The sequence below is a fragment of the Agelaius phoeniceus genome, chromosome 15, assembly GCF_051311805.1.
Source record: "Agelaius phoeniceus isolate bAgePho1 chromosome 15, bAgePho1.hap1, whole genome shotgun sequence".
NCBI lineage: Eukaryota > Metazoa > Chordata > Aves > Passeriformes > Icteridae > Agelaius > Agelaius phoeniceus.
In genome coordinates, this window is record NC_135279.1 from 16,564,185 (window position 1) to 16,587,930 (window position 23,746).

A 23,746-nucleotide genomic window follows, 5' to 3' on the forward strand; every position below is an offset into this window, starting at 1 on the left:
GCCCCATCCTGAGCTCCATCTTGATCCCAATCCTGATCCCATCTTGATCCCAATCCTGATCCCATCCTGAGCCCATCCTGAGCCCATCCTGATCCCAATCCTGAACCCCATCCTGAGCCCATCCTGACCTCCATCCTCAGCCAATCCTGATCCCAATCCTGATCCCATCCTGATCCCATCCTGAGCCCATCCTGAGCTCCATCCTGAGCCCATCCTGACCTCCATCCTGAGCCCATCCTGATCCCAATCCTGAGCCCATCCTGATCCCATCCTGAGCCCATCCTGAGCCCCATCCTGATCCCATCCTGATCGCATCCTGATCCCAATCCTGAGCCCATCCTGACTCCATCCTGATCCCATCCTGAGCCCATCCTGATCCCATCCTGATGTCCATCCTGATCCCATCCTGATCCCATCCTGAGCCCATCCTGATCCCATCCTGATGTCCATCCTGATCCCATCCTGATCCCAATCCTGAGCCCATCCTGATCCCATCCTGAGCCCATCCTGACTCCATCCTGACTCCATCCTGACTCCATCCTGATCCCATCCTGAGCCCATCCTGATCCCATCCTGATCCCATCCTGATCCCATCCTGATCCCATCCTGAGCCCATCCTGAGCCCATCCTGATCCCCATCCTGACCCCATCCTGAGCCCATCCTGATCCCCATCCTGATCCCCATCCTGAGCCCATCCTGATCCCATCCTGAGCCCATCCTGATCCCATCCTGACTCCATCCTGATCCCATCCTGCTTCCAGGCAGCCTGGGGGATCTGCTCAGCCTCCTGTGGAGACAGGGGTTAAAAGAAGCCTGCAGCTGCAGCATCCTGCAGGGAGGGATGCAGGGATGGAGGAAGGGATGCAGGGAGGGGGCAGCCCCGCCCTGGGGGCTCCAAGCAGCATTCCAGCTGGAATTCCACCTCCCCCCTGGCCAGTCCTGCCCTCCCTCCCTGCAGCCCCTCTCCCTGCACCCCCCTGGGCACCGGACCCTCAGTGCCCCCCTCTGCAGCCCCACATCCCGCCCTGGCACCCCAAACCCCACAGCCAAGCTCTGCCTCAGCTCCTCCCGCATCCCCCCCGGCCCATCCTCCCTCCCCTCCGTGCTGACCTTTTTATTTTCTGCGTCAGGAACATAAAATGGAGACTGCAGGGCAGGGAAATGTTTCCCTAAGATGGCTGAGGGAGCAGGAGGAATCTCACAGCAGTGCATGAGCACCCTCTGCTGCTGGATGGGTCTGGGGGCGCCAGGAGCTCGCCGGCCCTGCCCCGGCCCCGCACACCCCAGGCAACAAAAAACCCCCAAATTTCCTTAACCGGGTGATTAAAATTCTTGTGATAGTCAAAATATTTGATTAAAAAGCTTCAGCATCCTTGTGACCCGCCGAGGTCTCCTGGCTGCCTCTCCCAGCCACGTATTTTACATTTATATTTTCATTGCTGTGTCACATTCAAAATCCCCCCCAAAATAACTGTATTTTGTATTAAAACCAAAATATTTTGCACACGCGGGTCCTAAAAATTATTGCCAGTGCCACACAAAATTATGGAATTTTTCAGGTTTGAATAAACCCATTAAATTTAATTTTTTTGAAGTTCCACATTAGGACAAACACGCAAAACTTGATATTTTCTCTCTTGGGATGGCAAAAAGGGTTAAAAATGGACGTGAGGGGAGGACCAGCACTCACTTGAAATGGGGTGACCAGGTTTGGTGCCCAGGGAAAGGTTTAGGGGTGAAAGGGTACATGGAAAACCCTGCAAGCTGCTCCCTGCATATCCAACTATTAATCCAGGACTGTGTCAGTGCAGGGCCAAATCCTGATGGAGCTGAGGCTGAAATTCTCTTCTAAATTTTTTTTTCATCAGCCTTGTCACCCCCTGAGCTCCCCAGGTTGCCTCTCCATCCCCTCTCAAACTTCTATTTTCACTGCTGTGTTACATTCAAAATCCTCAGGAAAATGAGAGTATTTTGTATTAAATCCAGCGTTTGTCACACCCACATCTCCTAAAAATGATTGCCAGTGCCCCACACAATTATATAATTTTCCAGGTTTGAAAAAACTTTAAATTTCATTTAAGTTCCATGTTAGGATGAGCACCCAAAACTTTGTGGTTTCTTTTGTGGGATGGGAGGAAGGGTTGAAGGTGGATTTGAGGGGAGCAGCAGCCCCCACCTGACATGGGGTGACCTCATTTAGGGCCAAATCCTGCTGGATCTGAGACTGAAATTCTTTTTGCTTAAAAATTTTCAGCAGCTTTGTCATCCCCTGAGCTCCCCTGGTTGCCTCTCCCTTCCCTTTTACCCTTCTGCTTTCCTTGCTGTGTTACATTCAAAATATCCAGAAAAAGGAGAGTATTTTGTATTAAAATCAACATATTTCACACACACAGCTCTGAAAAATTATTGCCAGTGCCCCACACAATTATTTAATTTTCCAAGTTTGAAAAAACCCATTAAATCTCATTTGTTTGAAGTTTCACATTAGGATGAGCACCCGAAACTTTGTGGTTTCTTTTGTGGGATGGGATAAAGGGTTGAAGGTGGATTTGAGGGGAGAATCAGCTCCCACCTGAAATGGGGTGACCTCATTTAGAGCCAAATCCTGCTGGATCTGAGACTGAAATTATTTTTGCTTAAAAATTTTTAGCAGCTTTGTCACTCCCTGAGCTCCCCTGGTTGCCTCTCCTTCCATTTTACACTTCTATTTTCCTTGCTGTGTTACATTTAAAATCCTCAGCAAAATGACAGCAATTTGTATTAAAACCAAAATATTTCACACACACAATTCTTAAAAATTAATGCCACTGCCTTGCACAGTGATGCAGTTTACCATGTGGGAGAAATTTCATTACATTTCATTTATAGGAAGTTCCACATTAGGATGAGCACCCAAATTTTCTCTTGTGTGATGGGAAAAAGGGTTGAGGATGGATATAAAGGGAGAACCAGCCCCACCTGAAATGGGGTGAGCAGGGAAAACCCCAGGAAAGGTTTGGGATGAAAGGGCCCATGGCAAACCCTGCAAGCTCTCCCTGCGTGTTTCAAAGCAGGAGGGTGCCAGGGTAAGGCCAAATCCTGCTGGATCTGAGGCTGAAATTTCCAAGGAAATCTTGCAAAAAATCTCCCAAGATCAGTTCAAAAAGGGCCAAAAGGCATCGCTTAGGAAGGAGGTGAAAAAGCACAAAAAAATCCAGGCTCCCAATTTTCTTTTTGTTTTTTCCTTTTTATTTTTTTGTCTGGTAATAATTTAAACACTGAGAGCATGAGGAAGAAAAGCAAGGAATTTTAAAAAATTGAAGGTGATGGGAGGTAAAATGGCAGCACTGAGGGGAGGGATTCAGGCAGGAATGGGGGCCCAGCACCAACCTGAGCCCTCAGCCCTGCAGAGCTGCACAGGGAAAGTCCTTATGTAACTTCTACAATTTATATAACTGCAAGAATTCCTCCAGGGGCCTTTCTGACACAGAGCAGAGCTTTTTGTGGGATCAGGGCGAGCTGACCCAGAGCTGGAGCTCTGGGGAGATGCCTGGGGGTGAATGGAGTGGAGGACAGGCAGGATGGGACACCCAGGGAGCCTGGGCTTTGTTACTGCCATTAATATATATATATATAAAGAAATAATTAAAAAATATCGAATATATAATATACATTAATATATATGATAGGTAATTTATATATAATTTTTAATATATATTAATATATATTATATGTTATATATATATATATAGATATATAGATATATAGATATATATAAAAATAAAAAATACATAAAAAATAGGGGCATATCCCCCCTATTTTTTGGCAGGGGACACTGAGGGTGGCACTGGGGCAGCAGGAGCTTGGCAGGGAAGTGGCACTTGGGGACAGGGAGGTTTTGCAGTGTTGCTGCATAAAATGGAGCATCAGGAGAAGGGGTGCCAGGACAGCTCATCCCATGAACAATGGGGGACTGAAAAAATTGCAAAACCTGGGCTCTGGGGCTCCAAGGGCAGCTGAATTCCCAGCACACCCCAGTGACTCAGGCTGGCAGGGCTGGGAATGCACAAGTGACACATCAGGGTGGCCCCGGGCTGGGCAGGACACGGGGAGAGCTGTGGGAAGGCAGGATCTGGGGTGGGATTTGGGGTAGGATTTGGGGTAGGATTTGGGGTAGGATTTGGGATAGGATCTGGGGTGGGATCTGGGGTAGGATCTGGGGTAGGATCTGGGGCAGGATTTGGGGTAGGATCTGGGGTAGGATCTGGGATAGGATTTGGGGTAGGATTTGGGATAGGATCTGGGGTAGGATTTGGGATAGGATCTGGGGTAGGATTTGGGATTTTGGCACTGCTGGGCCCAGAGCCCCGGGTGTGGGGGGCACTGCAGAGATGGGGGAGCCCCACAGCAGAGGCAATGCACAATCCCTGATTCCTGATCCATTTCACGACACAAAACCCTGCAAATCCCCGCTCCTGCTCCCAAAATGCCCCATCCAAAGAGCCCTAAAATCTGGGGATGCTCCTTGCTGTGATCTCTGCCCGGGACCCTCCCTCTCCCCCCGCAGCAGATGGAGACCCACTCCCAATTCTGTTCCCGTCACGGGCAGAAGAAAGAAAGACAAATGTCCCCCAGAAAGCTCTCGGGGAGGACAAAAGCTCCTTGAAATAGGAGCTGAGCTGTTTTTTCCAGGTTCCGAGCGGGGGCCGGAGGGAGGGGAAGGAGAAGGGGGGGATGGAGGGGCGGGATGCGCACGCAGGCGCCGCTTCCCGTCTTTGTCCGCGAAAGGAGGTCACGGGGGGGTGCGGGGGGTTCGGGGGGGTTCCGGGGAGGGTTCGGGGGGTGATGCGGGGCCGCGTCAGCCGCACGTCAGCGCAGCAGCTGATCCCGGCTCCCAATCGCGGCGCGCTGAGCTCATCCCGGGAGCGGCGCCAGCGCGGCTCAACTGCGCGCACCTGGCGGATGAGAGCGACACTGCAGGGACACTGCGACAGCACGGGGGGCACCGGGAAACACCCCCCTGCCACGGCCGGGACACCCCCGGCACCCCCGCAAAGGCAGGAAGCCTTGGGAGAAATGCTTGGTCTAGCTCAGGGTTCAGGCAGGGGCTCCTCAGAGTTTAAATTGCCCCAAAAAATCGCTCATCACTGGTGATGCCCCAATGGGAGAACTTTGGGGGTGTGGTGGGCACTGCTGGCCCACCAGTGCCTCCCAGTGCCTCCCAGTGCCTCCCAGTGCCTCCCAGTGCGCCCCAGGCAGCGGCGCTCAGCCCCAGCAGTGACAGCCCCGGCGCTGCTTGCAGGGACAGCGCCCTGGGACAGGCGGGAGCTGGGGACAGGTGGCACCTGCAGGGCCCCAAAAGTGAGGGGTGGCACGGGACTGGCACCAGGTGAAGCCACTGCAGTGGCAGCAGGGATGGGACAGCAGCAGGGATGGGGACAGCAATGATGGGGACACAGCAGGGATGGGACAGGAGCAATGATGGGACAGCAGCAGGGATGGGACAGGAGCAAGGATGGGGACAACAGCAGGGATGGGACAGCAGCAATGATGGGGACAGGAGCAAGGATGGGGACAGCAGCAGGGATGGGACAGCAGCAATGATGGGGACAACAGCAGGGATGGGACAGCAGCAATGATGGGACAGCAGCAGGAGCCCCTCACTCCCAAAGATTCAGGCCTGGGACTCAGCCTGGCCTCGCTCCCACTCCCTTTTCCAGGTGTCCTTTGCTAAAAGCAGCAATTCCAGCCAGGAGAACGCCTGGGCCAGGATGGCTGCAGAGGCTGCACCAGGCCAGGGCCCCAGGGATGGTGCTGGAATGGCAGGGGAAGAGCTGCTGCACTAAAACATCAGGGAAAGGCAGTCCAAGACCAGCAGGCAACACCAGTGCCTGGTGTGAGGTGTAAACCCCTGCTCAACATCCCAGCTGAGCTACAGAAAGTTTGTGAGGTGGGAGTGTCACTGCTGAGATGGACACACACACACACACGCTTGTGCAGTGACAACAGCAGCTTTGGTTTTATTAGAAGTTGTTCCTAAGTTTTATACCCTTAACAAAGTGTGATTTGAAGTCATTAGTTACTGGACAAAGCAATAACTTATTGTATTTTATGGGTGTGAAGTAATTAATGGCAATAATGAATTGGTAAGAGTTTATAACAAATTATTAAGGCACAAATACTGCTCACTAAGGCAGGTGTCCTCTAACTGCAAATATCCCTTTTGTGTCTGGTTTATTGGTTTCCATGCTAGTGGCCCTGCTTTCTTCCTTGCTATGGATAAACTCACATTTTATCAATTTCTTCCCCTGCTAACTCAGTCCCTTGGCCTGCAGAGCCCGTGCACAGGCAGCTCCCTGCAGGCTCTGATAAGCAGAGCTGGGAATCAGGGAAGGTACAAACCCTTCCCAGAGCACCCCACGTGTACTTACAGACTGTGTGTGTGAGATTGGGAATGATTGCAGCTGCCAGAAATTGCAGGAACAGCCTCAAACCCCTCTGCCAGGGCTCACAGGGAGCAGGCACCCCACACATCCTGCAGAAATCACTCTCACCACAAAGTCCAGGGAGAAGGTTCTCCAAAGAGGCTCCAGAAAGCAAAGGAATGTTCATTTCCTGTCATAGATGTTGAGGTGGAGGCAATAGAAAGCAACACACTCAATCTGCAGAAGGCTTCAGACCTGTTTTTATTATAGCAAGCACGATTTTTATTCTTACAAACCTCATGGGTTTGCACTTTACTCTTTGGTCAGGAGACACAAAGTGCTCATTGGAGCAGGCAGTTGCAGGTTTCTCTTATTTCCCCTTCCTTCTTTCTTGGTTTCTGTGTCAGTGACCTTGGTAGGAAATTCTTTCAGGGGTGAACGTGGATCCTCTTCTCAAACTCCTCTCTGGGTCACAGAAGCTGTTGTAGAACCTCTCCCAGAACTTCCCAGCACTGCTGCTCCCAGAGCCCTGCCAGAGCACCCTGGTGCTGCCAGGGGGTGCTCCCAACCCCAATCCAGGGAAATGAGGAGGCAAGAGCAGGGAGAAGGTGAAGGGATGAGAGCCACCAGCTCCCATCAGGCAAATCCTGATTTATTTAAAGAGAATACATTCACAAGGGTGGTTAAATAGCAAAGAAAGGAGCTCAGTTATGCTGAGAGAGGAGCTGGGACAAGGTCTGGCTTTGCAGGGACTCCAACTTGACTGCAAAATGCCCTGAACAATCCCTAACTTTGGATTGGCCTTACCTGGGGCAGGAGGAATGGGCCTGAGCCCTCCAGAGGAGCCTTTGAGTCAAAATCATCCTGTGAAGAAGGACCCTGGTGAGCTCCCCCTGCTCCTTCTCCTCAGCAGAAACTTTTGGATTTACCAGCTCCTGGTTTTGGACAGATTTGTCCATTTTTCCTGAGAATATTCCAGAGGCACAGAAAAGGTTCTGTCCCTGTTTGCTGCCACTTCTCAGCCAACGTTGGCACATCAGGAACAGATGGAGGGAGAGAGGAGCCACAGAATCCCAAAGGCCTCTGAGGGGACAGAGCTGGGGACACTGGGATGGACAAGGAAGGGGACGGAGGCTTTGGCTACAGAAAAACCACCTGATGCCTGCAGGCAGATATCTGTGAGCAAGGGGAAGGGATGCCAGAGAATCCTGGGAATCTGAGGGCATGGGAAGAGCACTCAGGGATGCTGGAAAGACAAGCAGAGAACCAGGAACAGGAATTTTGGGACTGGTCCCCAGCACTGCCAGGAAACCCCAAAGCTTCAGTCCCAAGAGAAACTTTGATTTTGGTCCACATGAGGAGCTCAGGGCCCTGAGCCCCAGCTTGGGTGAGTGAAGTCCCACTGCCCTTTAAGGGCATCTCCAAATCCACGTGTCAGGAGCTAAATCCATCCTGGATCTGACCTCAGGGACCTGAGGGGTCACTGACTTGCAGAATTGCTCTGCATTATGTGAGATGGGTAAGGAATTCCTGGGGGGCTGCATCCAGGAGTTACAAGACAACATCTCCAGGTCCAAATGGAAACCAGCAAGTCACAACTTATTATAGAAATAAAAAATAATAAACATCTAAATCTAAACACAGAATACCATCTCAAAAACTTCCACACAACAAAGTAACAACACCCTAAATACTTCCATAAACAATACCTACATCCTTCCACCAACACCATGTTAAAACCAACAAAACATTCAACCTCCACCTCTAATCACTCCTGTTATTACCCCTTCCAGTTCTAATAATATGCAACAACAAAAGCAACAACCAGATCCTTATGAAAAAAAAAAAACAACAAAAAAAACCCCTCAAGACCTAAAAAAAAAAATCTTTACAAAATACAAACAAAAAATTAATCCCATTTCCTCATACTCCAAAAATTATCTGAAATAATAATACAAAACATCCTTCAAAAAACACAGCAAATTCTACCAACTAAACAAAAAATAATTTTTGTTTTTTTTTTTTTTTTTAGTTATGCAGAGAGAGCAGCTGGGACAATGTCTGGCCTTGCAGGGACTCCAACTTGACTGCAAAATGCCCTGAACAATCCCTAACTTTGGATTGACCTGGCCTGACTTTGGGCTGGTCCATCCTGGGACCTGCAGTGTTTAATGTGACATCAGACTGGGGGGACTGTGTGGGGACACCTTATCTGGGGCTTCCCACATTGGAAGGGGCTGATAAGAGAAGTGCAGAGAGACTTTTTATCAGGGCCTGCCATGACAGGAGGAGGAGGAGGAGGAAGGGTTTAAACTGGAAGAAGGAGGTTTAGACTGGACAGAGGAAATGCACAATGAGGGTAGTGGGGTAATGCTGAGATGAATTAATTAATGCTGTGCTTGGGAGATTTGAGCAGCCCCTGGTGCTGATGGAGTTTAGAGGGAAGGTGGAGAGAGCCTTTGAACCAGAGCCTGTGCTGACAGGACAAGGGTGGGGGATTTAAACTGAAATGGGAGCACTGGGGAGGGGTGGCAGAGGATTTGTTAGGCCAGAAGTTCACAGAGGGAAGCCACAGGAGCAAACTCTGCTCCTGGTGACAGCCAGGCCACAAAGCTGCCCCTGAGGGGCTCTGCAGTGCCCTGGCACCCCCAGCCCAGCCCCCTGCAGCACCTGAACTGTCACTGACCTGTCCCACACAGGCAGGGCTGAGCCCAGCACAGACCTGCAGGAAACACCTCTGCTTTTCCTTCCTGCAGCTGAATTCTGCCCCAGGGCAATCAAATCCACACTCCCCAGTCCCATGGACATCTCCACCTGGGAAATCTGGTTAACACAAAATAAAATAGCACACTCAGGTGGGTCAGGGCCTGCCAAGTTCCCCCTTTGCTCAGCACAGAGGGAGGGAGAAGATTGAAAGCACTTTTCTATCCCCCAACTCTCATTCCCTAAAAGATCAGAGAAGGGGAAGAGGTGACACCCCCATGGCTGTGCTGCACCTTACCCTGGGAATGGGGCACCAGCCTGGGCTGTGGCAGTGCCTGGAGGGGCAGCAGGGAATGCTCCTGATTCCCTGGGCCTGCTGGGATGAGGGGAGTGAGGAACAGGGTTTGGGGAGTGAGAGCCAGACCTGGCTGGGCAGCACATCCCAAAACCAGCTCCTGCCAGTGCCAGTGTCTGCTACAGGGCAAGCAGGCACTGGTGTGAGGTGTAAACAGCAGCCAAACATCCCAGCTGTGCTACAGAAAGTTTGGGAGGTGGGAAGTTCCCTCCAGGCTCTGATAAACACAGGTGGGAACCAGGGAAGGTACAAACACTTCCCAGAGCACCCAAAACAACAAGGATGTTCTTATCCAAATTTCCTACCCAGACACAGGGGTGCACAAAGCTCCCACCTCTAGGAACAGCCTGAGCTCCAGCAGATGGTGCAGTGAGTTTATTAACTTGGGGTTGCTGTGTTTTGGGGCTCACAGCCAGGGCAGAGTCAGGTAAAGCCTGAAGTCAGGAAAAAAAAGAAAGTATTTAATGTAATTCTTTGTGGGAAATTAAGACAGAATATTCATTTCTCCCCAGGAGGGAATCTCTGGAAGATTCTGAGCAGGAAGGGCAGTGCCAGCCTGGCCCCATCCCTGGTGCCAAGGGTGGAATCTCACACAGGGAAGTCACAGAGGTGCAGCAGGAGCAATCCCTGGCCCTGTGCCCTGGTAACAGCCAGGCCTGAGAGTGCCCAGAACCCCCAGAACACAGCCAGGACTCTGCTGCCAGCCCAAGCCCCTCTGTGGGGCTGCAGTGCCTGCACAGCAGGGCCTCCATAGAATGGCAGCGATCCAGGTGCCACCTGGTGTCCGAGCACGGCTCTGCACAGGGAGCCTCAGCACACTGAGCAGGGAACTCAGCCTGCTCCAGGTGGAAATACCCTCCCAGCAGGGGCATTGCCAGCCTTGGGCCAGCCCCATCTGCTCTGGGCACCCTGTGCCAGGGCCTGCCCACCTCCCAAGGAACAATTCCTCATTTCCAATCTCCCATCCAGCCCTGCCCTCTGGCACTGGGAGCCATTCCCTGTGTCCTGGCACTCCAGGCCCTGCTCTTGCAGTCTGGTTCTTGGAGAAACCCTCTCTGACACTCTTGGTTATGACATTACCCTCCCATATCCCTTCCCTGCTCAGTTCTCCCTCCTCAGCTGAAGGATCCTGATCCACCAGATCCCTCCTCACACGGGATCTGTGTCAGACCTTTGGTCATCCTTCTCCACCCCCAGTCTAATTCTATCACCATTTATTTCTGAGGGATTTCTCTGGACACCCATTGATACCCTGACTTATGGCCTGCTTCATGTTGTAGTGACCAGAACTACAGAACAGTCCCCAAAAGGGCTTTGGGACAGTGGGAGTGCAAAGTGCAGAGGCTGTTACAGACACAGAAATCATGGCATTTTGAATAACTGCAGGAAAAATCTCCTGAATGGGCTTCCTGCAAAGCTTTTGCTGGACTGAGAGGCGTAACAGGAGTGTCCACCCCACTTGGCCCCTTGAAAAGGAGTTCAGGGTGATGCACCCCTCATGTGCAGTGATGCCAAAAACTCACCAACATTTACTCTGAGGAGCAGAATTCCCTCCATTCCTTCAGGCAGTGGATGACACTGCCCTGCCAGGGACATGCTCGAGCCTTGGGGGAACAGGAGCCAAAAAGGTGTGGGGATGAAACAGACAAACAACAGGTCAGGTAAGAAAAATACTGCCTCTTCTTTAATGTTCAAAGACATCAGTAAACAAACAGAACCGTACAGACAGAGGCTGAACCCCCCCCCTCCCCTAACAGCACTTTCCAAACCACCACAGGTACCAGCTGAGCATTCAGGAGAAGGAGCAGCAAAATCTGGGATTGGAGGGATGGCCAAGGGAAATCTCTGCTGGGTGAGGGCAGGAACAGAGCACTTGCAGGAAGCAGCTTCCCTCATCCAGCAGCAGAGCAGTATCTGCTGGGTACAGCCCAGAACTGTTTCCTCTCAGAGCAAACAGCCCAGAGCTCCTGCTGACACACAGCAGGACCATGTGTGAACTTGGGGAACACAGCTGGAAGCTACATTAGAGGTACAGGACACACTAAGAACTGACCTGGGCAGCCAAACCTCTGTTCTACAGGGCTTTAAGCCTCCCAAGGAATAAACACAACAGGGAGGTTGTGTCCAACTCAGCAAAGTGCTGCAGAACTCGTTTGTGAATGCAGATCTGGGTTTGGGGGGAAGGAATGACCTTGTCATGCTCTGCACACATCCTTCCATCCACCCCACTGAGCTGCTCCAAGGACATCCCTACCCCACAACTGGTCTTATCCAGTAATTCCTGGAGCTGTGGAGCATCAGCTGCTTAGAAGGGACACCAGGAGCAGCTCTCAGTGCAGGCTGCAGAGGACAGCAGGGTGGTACCTGAGTGCAGGTCAGGGACAGCAGGATGGATCCCAAGTGCTGCAGAGAGGCAGAGATCATAGGCACAGCTGCTCCAGCTCCCAGCTGGCTGGCAGGAGCCTGCATGGGCACCATGGAGGTGGCTCAGGCTCTGTGGCAGTCCCACAGCTGCCAGCCAGGACTCAGCAGGGCTCCGTGCCCACAGCGGTGACGGCCGGGACCGTGACGTGGGGACAAGTAAGGAGCACACGTCACCTCTGTGCCTCTCCAGGTGGCAGGAACCCTCAGTGGGGCTGGCTCTGCTGCCACCACACGCAGTCCAAGATGGAGAGAGGGCTAAAGTGGCTCCTGCAGGGCCCAGTTGTGTGCTGCAAGCATCCATGTCCAAGGCGGGAGGCCCCGCAGCCCAGAGCCCTCAGATCTCCACGTCGCTCTCCTTGTCATTGTCGTGGTCACCATCATAGAACTCGTTGGGAGCTTCAGGCCTGGGGGAAGAGAAATCCCTGTCAGGGAGGGGACAGAGACCTGGAACACCTGGGGCCTGAGGGAATGTCATAGCAGGAGACCACAGAAGATCCTTGGGTAAAATCAAGAGACTCAGAAGTGACTTCTCTGCCCATGGGCTTTAAGGTCCCTGCCAGCCCCAAGTTCTGGGGTTCTATGACTTGTTCTAGGACTCAGATGGATTCCTCTGCACCCCCTCCCAGGGCCAGAAAGGGAAGCCCATTGCTCCAGAACAGGCTCTGGTACCTGCTGTAGTTTTCCTCTGAGCCCCTCTCCTCTGGATCAGGCTCATCCGTGCGGTCGTAGCTGAGCAGGTCCGAGGGCACGTCATGGATCTGCACGCTGGGAGCGTGGTTCAGCATCTTCAGGTTCTCAAATATGGTCTGCCTGATCTGATCCAGGTACTACAGGGACACAACACACAGGGATCACCACAGGGCCATGTGTCACAGCTCTGTCACCTGCCTGCATCACCTCTGTGCTGGCCAAGAGCAACACATTTGTGCAAAAAGTCACTTATCAGAGCAGAGTGAATTCAATTATTGCCACCCAAGCAGGAAGCACTGACACAACCCAGTTGTTGTTTCTCATTGTTTTTTTTTGCCCTGGGCTCTAGCTGGTTTCACAGGACAGAGCATCAACCACAGGGTTTTGGAAATTCCAAGGTGATATTGCAGCATGGCTGCAAGCACTCACCTGCCTGGAGTTCTGATTCTCAATCCTCGTGCTGACATCAGGGTGAAGGGTGAAGTCTGGAGCAAAGTACTCAAAGTACTCTGGGATGGAAGGAGGCAGAGTTAGAGCACAGAGGGCCAGAAGCTGTGCAGAGAGCAGAGCTCACCCTCCCACCTGCCTGGGGGAGAGCAGAGCTTAAAAAGCACAGTGATATCCAACCCTGAGTGCAAGGGATTAGACAAAACAACAGGAAATGGTGCAAACTGAATCACCCTGGACACACATGGTTGTGTCTGCCCAGCAAAGTAGGTGGTGGGAGATCACAGAATGGTTTGGGTTGGAAAGGACCTTGATTCTCATCTCATTCCAACCCCCTTCCATTAGAGTTAACCCCACCCAACCTGGCCTTGGACACTTCCAGGCATGGCCAAGGCCATCTCCAAGGTCAGGAAGTGCTGACACTTTGGCCCTGGTCAATGCAGAATAGAACATCCCAAGAATTCCAGCTGAGCTCATGAGGAGAAAAGGCAACTCCAACTTACCACTGTAGGGGAGCTCATCACTAATTGGTTCATCCACGAGCAAGGAGGTTTCATAAGTCCTGAAAAGATGGGAAAAGAGGAGCTCAGTTCATTGAAAGGGACATGGGAAATGCAAGGATAAATCCCACAGAGGTGCCCAGCAGTGCCCCTCAGCAGCAGGCACAGGGACTCACCAGCAGCGAGCCACGTTCCGCACCGTGTAACCTCCTCCTCCCAGCACCAGCAAGGGAATGTTGAAGCTCTTCACATACTCCACACACTCCCTATAAACCCCAAACAGGAAAATGCCAGAGCTGGAAACTGCAGCACAGCTTCATGTGTCAGAAATGCCCCCCTGAAGTCCCAACAGCACCATGGCTGGTGTGATACACCTGGAGCTCCACCCAGGAATGTCCAGCACAGGGGTTGGGTTGGGTTGGGAAGGACCTTAAGGCTCATCTCATTTACCCCCTGCCATGGCAGGGACAGCTCCCACTGTCCCAGGCTGCTCCAACCTGGCCTTGGGCACTGCCAGGGATCCAGGGGCAGCCCCAGCTGCTCTGGGCACCCTGTGCCAGGGCCTGCCCACCCTGCCAGGGAACAATTCCTGATTCCAAATATCCCATCCATCCCTGCCCTCTGGCACTTGGAGCCATTCCCTGTGTCCTGTCCCTCCATCCCTTGTTCCCAGTCCCTCCCCAGCTCTCCTGGAGCCCCTTTAGGGCCTGGAAGGGACTCTGAGCTCTCCCTGGAGCCCTCTCTTCTTCCCCAGCTCTCCCAGGCTGGCTCCAGTCCTTAGGACCATCTCCATGGCCTCCTCCTCCTTCAGCACCCCCCTGAGCATCTCCTACAAAGCCTCATTCTCAAACCTCCTCCAGTCACACAAATGTTAAAAAACCCCTCAAAAACTGCTGTCAGGCCAAAGCCAAAGCTCCAACTTCACAGCAGAGACTCCTCAGAGCCCTTCAGGTGGTTTTTCTGAGCCCAGCCCTGCTGTACTTACCCATGACCTCTTATACTGAGGTTAAAACATCCCAGCCGGTCACAACCCAGAGAATCAGCACCACACTAGGGAACAGAAAAACAAGCAAACCAGAAAACCAATTTGGCATTGCTCTCCAGATCCACCAGGGGACAGAAGGTAACACTAATACAGCCCTCTGAGCCCTCTGCAGGCGTGGATGTGTGCACAGAGGTTTGCTTCCTTACCTGCAGGACTATGCAGGTAGGCTGATAGTAATCTACCACCTGGTTAATGACTGGCTGGAAGAGGTGCTTATAACCTTTGGAGAGACAGAGAAGTGGATTTGTCATGGCTCTGGAGCAGAAGGACCAGGAAAGCCCTGGGGCCAAGGGGAAAGGGGAGGGAACACCTACTTTGGTCATCGATGCCATCTCGGAGGGGCACGTTGAGACAATAGTAACGGCCACTCTCTGCACCAACCTCATACATGTCACCTGCAAAACAGGACAGGCACAACTGCCCTGAGGCTTCAGAGCTGTGCAAAGCCAGGTCTGAGCTGGGCTGAGTCTTTCCACTTAATCAGGACTCCTTTCTTAAAACTAACTACAGCTCTATTCCTCTCTAACCACTTTCTCCCACCATTTCCCCCCGCAGCTCGAATTTTGTGATTTACTCCTTTCTACTCCAGCAGAACTTCCAAAGGATTCTGAAGCAGGTTCCCACTAGAAATTCAAAACTTACCTGTGCCAGGAAAGAAATAGTTGCCATATTTGTGAAATGACACTGTCATGACACGATCTGTCAGGTAGAAAGCCTCCTGCACACCGTCCCCGTGATGGATATCGATGTCGATGTACAGCACCCGGGGGTGATACCTGTGGAACACATCAAAGCTGGGATTCCAGGCACCTGTACACACTCAAACATCTTCCTTTGATGTGCTTGGAAATTGGTATTTAAAACATTTTCGTCTGAGGTGGTTGGAAATGGATATTAGAACAAAAAGGTTTTAGATATGGCCAAAAATGTCTTGGAAAATAACTTGTTTAAGCAGCTGGGTGCTCACAAGTTGCAGATTCTTGTTTCCAATGTGCTCATAGTTAATCTTTAAGAGTTCCAGTGATTTTAATCATATCAGGAAATGAAAGGCAAGCTGGCATGGAGGAGGTGGGAAATGGAGCACTTTGTCCCAGCTGGTGAGCACCAAAATTTCCAGGCTGGGCTAAATTTACTGGAGAATCAGCCAGAGACACAGAGAGAGAAGCAAACTCAAAATGCAGTCACCTCTGCAGAAATGGTTGCTGGAAACAGGCAACAGAAGAACAGGGACATAAAGAACATCCCATGAGGGGTAACTGGGCTGTACTTGAGGCCTCTTGTGGATGGGATTAGGAAATGGGAGAGGCAGGGATTGCCAGGGAAATCCTGAGGTTCCAAACTGAGCAGGGAAGGGGGAACAAGAAACCCCAGTACATCCCATAAATCTGACTTTGAGAGCAAGTATACTTGCCAGCAGTCATGTGACTATTGTTTGATCAACTCCAAATCCTTTTTAATTCCATGACAGCTTGTCCAAGGTTCAGTGACAAGGAGGGCACTTTGAAGTACCAAAAAAAAAAAATCTCAGATCAGTTCAAGAAACTAAATCTATTTCTATAACTTTTCCTCTCATTCTGAATTTAGTTTTCATTTCCTAAAGTGAAAAATAACCTGACTCTTTTCTATGGAGACCAAGTGTCCTTTGACCATCCATGTGCAGCCCAAATCCTGTTCTTAAGGTGCTCAAAGAACTCCAGAAAGATTTGAGTCATTTTTGTGTCTCCAGTGAACCAAAACTTGCATTCACCTACAAAAGGCTCACTGTGGCAAAAAGGCTGAGACTCAGAAGCCCCTGAAATGGGATTGAAGAACTCTTCTGTATCCCTCAAGCTCCCTGAGAGATACCAAAACATCTGACTCCAACAAAACTGTTGTCAGATGTTCCGATGCTCAAACCCTTTAGTGTGTCTTACAGGTAAGGCCAGGACAAAAATTAAGTTTTTGGGCTTCCTGGATTCCAGAAAGGCAAATGAGGCAGGGAAAGAGAGGAAAAGCAGAGGGAAAGCAGAAAGCAGGCAGCAGAGTTCAGCCCTTGGATCTGTCCTTACTTGAGCAGCTCCAGGATGCCGATCACGATGTCGTTGACGTAACAGAAGCCTGAAGCCTGGAAGGGAGAGAAACCCCAGGAGCTTTAGGATGAGATCAAGAGAGCCCAGGCCCCAAAGACAAGAGGAATGCATAGATCTCATTACCTCAAACTTTTTGGCATGATGGAGACCCCCTGCCCAGTTTATGGCAATGTCACAGATCTAAGAGAGAAAAGAAAAGCAAGTTTAAAGTGACAATATGGTGACAACAACACTGTACCCTCCTTCCCACTGCCACCTGCCCATCCCAGGGGTCCACAGCACCCTCCTGGCTTTTCCTCCTCCAAAGCTCCAGCTGGGTTCCACAGGATCAGCACCTCAGCCCCTTACCTTGTTGTTCAGCTGTGTTGCTCCCTGCAGGGAGGCCCCAGTGTAACGAGAGCAAAATTCAAAGAGGCCTGGAAACACTGGGCTGAAAAAGAAAGCACATTTCAACTCAGAATCCTCATTCCTCCCTTTTTCTGCAGAGAAAAATGAATCAAACTGGCCAGGGGTAACACCTGAGCAAGAATAAAGCTCAGTTCTGTGTGGAAGAGTTAATCTGGGATCAGGATCACTCTGACCCTGCCTGTAACTCACCGAGCCCCAGCAGGGGAGTGAGCTGCCTGCAAACACAGTGGGGAACACAGGGAATTTGAGAATGATTCCCAAAGCTCCCAAACCACCCTTGAGAAGGCTTCACTTTCCCAAAGCCTGTCAGTCTCCTGCCCACAGCTGGGGCATGATGAGACACTGCCTTAGGAGAAGGGGGCACTGTCACAGCTCCCAATCCCAGAATCATTTGGGTTGGAAGGGAACTTAAAGCTCATCCTGTTCCACCCCTGCCATGGGCAGGGACACCTTCCACTGTCCCAGGCTGTTCCAAGCTCTGTCCAACCTGGCCTTGGGCACTGCCAGGGATCCAGGGGCAGCCCCAGCTGCTCTGGGCACCCTGTGCCAGGGCCTGCCCACCCTGTGCCAGGGAACAATTCCTAATTCCCAATATCCCATCCATCCCTGCCCTCTGGCAGTGGGAGCCATTCCCTGTGTCCTGTCCCTCCATGCCTTGTCCCCAGTCCCTCTCCAGCTCTCTTGTCAGCTCCTTCAGGCCCTGGAAGGCCACAGTTAGGTCACCCTTTGCCTTCTTCAGGCTGAACAATCCCAGCCCACCCAGCAGAGCTGTTCGACCCCTCTGCTCATCCTGGTGCCTCCACTGGATTTGCTCCACCAGGTTGATGTTGTTGATGTTCTTTGTCCCCCAGAGCTGGATGCAGCACTCAATCAAACTCTTACCAAAGATAATTGCCACATTCCAGAAGAACTGGAAGCTCTTCCAGAACAAGCAGAGTCTGCAACCCAGCAAGCCCAAACCTAGAGCCAAAAAGGAGCACTGCAACACCCCCAGTGAAGGGAAAGGAATCAAGGAGGCTCCACACCCTTCTCCACATGTCTTAGGCTGGAAATGGGGATGTGAATTCTGTTATCATCTGTCAGAGCTGGGGCAGTTCTCTGCTGTCCATGGGCAGTTTGTTCTTTCTCTCTCCCCCAGCCAATCCTCCCTGCAGGAGATCTCTGCTGTCCATGGCCACTGAGTGTCCCTGCAGGGCTGATCCAATTCCAGCATCCCATGGGGAGATGCTGCATTGCCCAGGGCAGGAGCCAAGCATTCCTACCTGGATCCAATGTGAGCCTGGCACAGCCCAGCAGCCTTTGCCCAGTGCATTGCCAGAGGAGCAGCTTCTGCTGCCCTGCATGGCCAGAGGGAGCCCAGGCCCATCCACAGCAGCCCTGGAGCTGCAGAGGAAAACTCCCCCCTTGTGCAGGATCCCTGCTCCAGCAGAGCCACAGCTGGCACTGCAGGAGGGCTGAGCCCCCATGGGATGGGGCTGTGCCACCCCCTGACACACAGGGGACAGGGCCTGATCTGACTCTGGCAGGGGTTTGGTTTTTGTTTGTGCTATTGAATTTGTATTTTTAATTTTCCTAGTACAGAACTGTTATTCCTATTCCCATCTCTTTGCCTGACAACCCCTTAATTTCAAAATTACAACAATTTGGAGGGAGGGTGTCACTGTCCTATTTTCTGAAAAATCCCTTTGCCAGGATTTCTTCTCCTGGGAAGCTGAGAAGCCTCGGAGAAAAATGAAAACAATAATTATCTGATTTGCTTCTCCTGTGTTTTGCTGCTTTGGAACGTGGTTTGGACATTGTTTATCAGCTGGTCATTGTTTGATTGGTTTCATGTGAATTGTTTTGACTTAATGACCAATCACAGTCAGGCTGTGTCAGGACTCTGGAAGGAGTCATGAGTTTTTCATTAGTATCTTGTTAAGCCTTCTATAAGGATCCTTTCTCTATTCTTTAGTATGGTTTTAGTACAGCATTCTTTTACATAATGTAATATCATAAAATAATAAATTAGCCTTCTAAGAACATGGAGTCAGATTTATCATTTCCTGTTGGGAAGGATGAAAGTTTGACAAGAAAGTCTCGCAGACGTGTGTGCTTGGCAGAAAGATTTTTGAATGTAGAATCTGAAGAAGGAATAGAGATGGAAGCAAGTTTTGATATAGAAGAAATGAATTGCTGAGCCAGTCTCACTGGATAACCAAGGAGGCAAAGAGTGTGTTAGTTAGAAGGGGTTTTTATGACTTAGAGCAAAGGATAAAGGATGTTTTTACAAGTCAGCAAATGTTGCAAGTAGAAAAAAGGTCTCAGAATTTTTCACTGCAAGAAAACTGAAAAACAACTTCTAGCTTAAACTGTAATGTACTGACTTTTAGTGATTGGAGAACAGTAATATGAATATGGTAATTATAGCAGTTATGATAGGCTGTAGGTAATAGTTAAGGTATAGATTGGTTCTACTGTATTAAGATGCTCAGCAAAGAAAAGTCTATAATGCACTGTGACCAAAACCAAAGTCTCTCCAGGCCTGCCTGCAGCTGGAGCTGACAGCTGTAGGCACAGCTCTGTCACCCATGACCCTGCACTGCTGGAACATCTTGGATCCAATAAACTGCATTTTGCAGAGCTGCCTGGAGTCCCACATCTCTCATTCAGGCTCTTACAATTTCCTTCCTACCACAGGGAACCCTGAAAATACCAGAGGAGGGGGATTTGCATTTTCCATTTCAGAGGAGGCTCCTGCCTTCCTCAGCACACACCTGGCTGTTCAAAGCCAGCCAGCACAGGAGGGACACATCCTCGTGCTGCCCAAAGCAGGGCAGGAATGGCACATTCCAGAAGGGCCCTGGGCAGGGCAGGGCAGCCCCTGGGCACTCACCAGTCATCACCCACGTTGAAGGCGTTGAGGCTCTTGGTGAAGCCCTGCATGTTGTTGGGGCTCACCCTCTGCAGGAAGTCGATGTAATCCTCGGAGTGGAAGCGGCACATGTCGTGCTGGGAGGCCTGGTAGGGCTTGAACACCTTCCAGAGACAAAAGCAGCAGTTATTTCCCATCCAAACTCTGGTTCCTTGGGCTGGAAGGAATCTCAAGCTAATTGACAAGTGGCCTGCATGAGGTACATAAACACTGGTAATTGTGTTCATTTAAATTCAACAGCTGCTCCATGGAACCTGCTCTCCTCTCATTTTTCCCTTTCATAAATCCAAATCCTGCCTCTCCTGACTGCAGCTCTTGCCATAAAATTTCTTCCTACCCTATGGCACATTCTCCTGCTTGGGCAGCAAAATAAACCACAGCTTTTCCTTCCCTGGGGGATCCTTCCTTCCTCACTCACCAGTTTGATCTAGGGGTGGTTCTGATCCCTCTGTTAAATTTACTGACAGGCTCCAAATTATTTGGGGAAACCCCCCAGACAGATGGAAGAGTTCCCTAAGTTTTGTTTCCTTTAGAAAGGAAAATGGGGGAAATGGCCAGGAGGTGGATGGACTCAAATCCAGAATCTTGTGACAAGACAGGTTTGGCACTTAGGGCACATCCCTCAGCAGAGGGGAAGTTAAAAATTAACCCCACTGGGAGAGGGAATTCAATTGATAAGAGATGTTTTCTGTGATGCCTCTTATTTAAATTTGTCTTATTTAAAGCAACCACTTCATAGAAAAAGTGGAACATGAAGATAACAGGAAGATGCACAAGCTGGTGTCCAAAGGGAAATTCCTCAGGACAGCTGCAGCATGTTCCTGTTTTCTGTGCTGAGCAGGAAACCTGGGCATTTCCAGAGCCACCATAAACCAGAACAAGCCCATCTCCTCCTCTCCTGGTGCTTTCCATGTGGAATTTGGTGTTTCTCAGAGGCTGCTGCCTCTGACAATCAAACAGAGGATGAGGCAACTCCTTATTCCCAGGGATCCCCCAGGAATGGTTCATTAAACCAAACCAGCCCAAAATTGCTGGCAAAGAGAGGAGAAATGGCTCCCACTGGACAGCCTGAGGCTCGCAGAGCAGGGATGTGGGAATCCAACAGAAAGGGAGGGAAAAGCAGGCTGCAATGTTCATTTAGCTGCTGGCAGAGCAGAGCTGGCTCCTTGCAGCCTTCCCAGCAATCCCACCCACCTCCCTGAGCTGGCCAAGGGGGGAAGAGGCAGAGCCAGCCCAGCAGCATCTCAACCTTGGACTTGTAAGGAGGCAGAAAAAATGCAACCACAACATAAAATCAGCAGGGATTTTGCAGTCCCAGCTGCTCCAAATCCCTGGTTTTGTTTCTCCTGACTTGGCCAGTCCCTGACTGTTTAGAGATGAAATTGTCTCTGAGATTTTCAGCTTTCCAGTGGCAGCTTGTGGAAAAATAACCCCTAAAAAAGAATTTCAAGACTAAAAATGTACAGCTCTGCCCACTGCCTCCTTCAGGCAGGGATTTGCCATTTACAAGTGTTAGGTCAGAACAGGATTTTTGGTTGTTCTTGCAAGGAAAAGCCCGACTCCGGGCAAGTTACTTGTGGAAATAAAATAAAAAAAACAAACAAACCAAAACCAAACCAAAAACCTCTGGGGAAGTTTCTTGTGAAAATCAAAAAAAACCAAAAAAACAAAAAAACAAACAAAACCTCTGGGGAAGTTTCTTGTGGAAATAAATAAACCCAAACACAAACTCTGGGGAAGTTACTTGTGGAAGTCCACACAGTGACAGTAAAAATCTGGAAAAGAAACTTTGCAAAGACTCCCCACAGTTCCACCAAGTGCTGCATTTCCACACAGCTACTGCCCTGGATGTGGTTTTATTTGGGAATTTTATTAATTAAGGAAACTTTTCTCACATCCAAACACCTAAAATTCTTTTCATAAATTGTATCTCTACAATTGCCTGACCTCAGCAGCTCCTTGGAATCCTCTACAACTGCACAGGACTGAGCTCTAAATTCATCACTGAGCACTGTCACCCACCCACCCTTGTGGGTCCCCAAAGCTCTGCAGCCATCACCGAGCACTGTCACCCACCCATAGAGTTCCTAAAGCTCTACAGCCATCACTGAGCACTGTCACCCACTCCTGGGGTCCCCAAAGCTCTGCAGCCATCACTGAGCACTGTCACCCACCCATAGGGTTCCTAAAGCTCTACAGCCATCACTGAACATGTCACTCACCCCTGGGGTCCCCAAAGCTCCAAAACCATCGCTGAGCACTGTCACCCACCCATGGGGTCCCCAAAGCTCCAAAACCATCGCTGAGCACTGTCACCCACCTGCGGGGCTCCCAAAGCTCTAAAACCATCACCGAACATATCTCCACCCCTGGGGTCCCCAAAGCAGCCCTGGGGGCTCAATGTCCCGCTGGCTGAGCCCTCGGGGGTGCCCTGCTGTCCCACCCCGCCCGGCCGGCGTGGCTTACGATCATTTTCTTGTAGAGGCCGTAGTGCAGCACCAGGCTGTGCGTGAGCGCCAGGCGGTGCGGCTTCATGGGGTGCCCCGCGCCTGGAACGGAACCGCGCGGGGATTAACGGGGCCGCCGGCGGCAGCACAACGGCCGCTGCCGCCGCCCGCCGCGCTCCGCAGCAGGTCCGGGCATGAGGGGACGGGAGGAACCGGGGAGAGGGGAGCGGGGACGGGGAACGGGGACAGGGAGGGCGGGCAGGGCCGCGCCCCCGCCTCCAGCCGGCCCCGCCCGGCCCCAGCCCCACAGCAGCGCCTCCGCCGCCCCGCCCCGGTGCTGCCCGGCCCCGCGCGGCCCCGCTCGCACCGTAGTGGAAGTTCCCCACGTCCGGGTCGTAGAAATAGGCCACGGTCTTCGCCATGGCGGACAGGCCGCGCCGCGCGCCGCGCTCCCGCCTACGTCATCAACCCGCGACACCCACCTGGGCCGGGTCTGGGGCGGGGCCACGGAAAAGCCACACGCAGAAGGGGCGTGGCCTAGAGCGGAGGCGTGGCCACTCAGCGGTCCCAGTGTTACCCACGGCTGCTCTCAGTTACTCCCAGTGCCATCCCCCAGCAGATCCCAGTTACTTCCAGCGTCAACCCCAGCCGATCCCAGTTACTCCCAGTGTCACCCCCAGCAGATCCCAGTTACTCCCAGTGTCAACCCCGGCTGCTCCAGACTGGTCCCAGCTGCCACCAGCGCCCCACAGCTGCCCCCAGGCTCGCCCCGCTGCTCTGTGTGCCCACACACCGCCCCCATCAGCCCCCATGGACCCGCGGCCACATCCCAGTGTAACCTGCCTGCCCTGTGCCTGCCCCCAGCTACCGGCTGGACTGTCCCCATAGCCCCGTGTCAGCTCCCCAGTCATCCTCAGCTCCCCCAGTTACCCCTCACTGCCCCTCACCTACTGCCAGTTACTCCCAGTTACCCCCAGCAGATGATCCCAGTTACCCCCAGCTGCTCCCAGTTACTCCCAGTTACCCCCAGCAGCTCCCAGTTACCCCCAGCAGCTGCTCCCAGTTACCCCCAGCTGCTCCCAGTTACCCCCAGCTGCCCCCAGTTGCCCACTGGATTCCCTTCTGCAGGCCTGCAGCTGTCTCCCAGTCATTCCCAGTTACCTCCAGCTGCCTGCTGGTTCTCCCCCTGCTTATTAATCTCCACCTGCTCCCTCAGGTGCCACCATCACTCCTCCCTCCTCCTCACCTGCTCCCAGTCACTCCCAGCTGCCCCAGTCACTCCCAGTGAGCCCAGCTGGCCACTGGATTCTCTTCTCCAGGCCTCCAGTGGCCCCCAGTT

General features: G+C 51.7%; 1 protein-coding gene across 1 annotated transcript; it reads right to left on the minus strand.

Moving 5' to 3' along the window:
* Positions 1-11,120: 11,120 nt before the first annotated feature.
* HDAC3 (histone deacetylase 3) lies at positions 11,121-22,907 on the minus strand. The gene is made up of 15 exons (XM_054642653.2): positions 22,775-22,907; positions 22,427-22,509; positions 19,922-20,064; positions 16,987-17,068; positions 16,762-16,818; positions 16,618-16,673; positions 15,212-15,345; positions 14,884-14,964; positions 14,716-14,789; positions 14,510-14,574; positions 13,701-13,790; positions 13,528-13,586; positions 13,007-13,086; positions 12,557-12,714; positions 11,121-12,291 (listed from the first exon to the last, which is right to left on the minus strand). The coding sequence occupies exons 1-15, from the start codon at positions 22,827-22,829 to the stop codon at positions 12,222-12,224; spliced, it is 1,287 nt and encodes a 428-aa protein (XP_054498628.1). The 5' UTR covers positions 22,830-22,907; the 3' UTR covers positions 11,121-12,221.
* Positions 22,908-23,746: the final 839 nt, after the last annotated feature.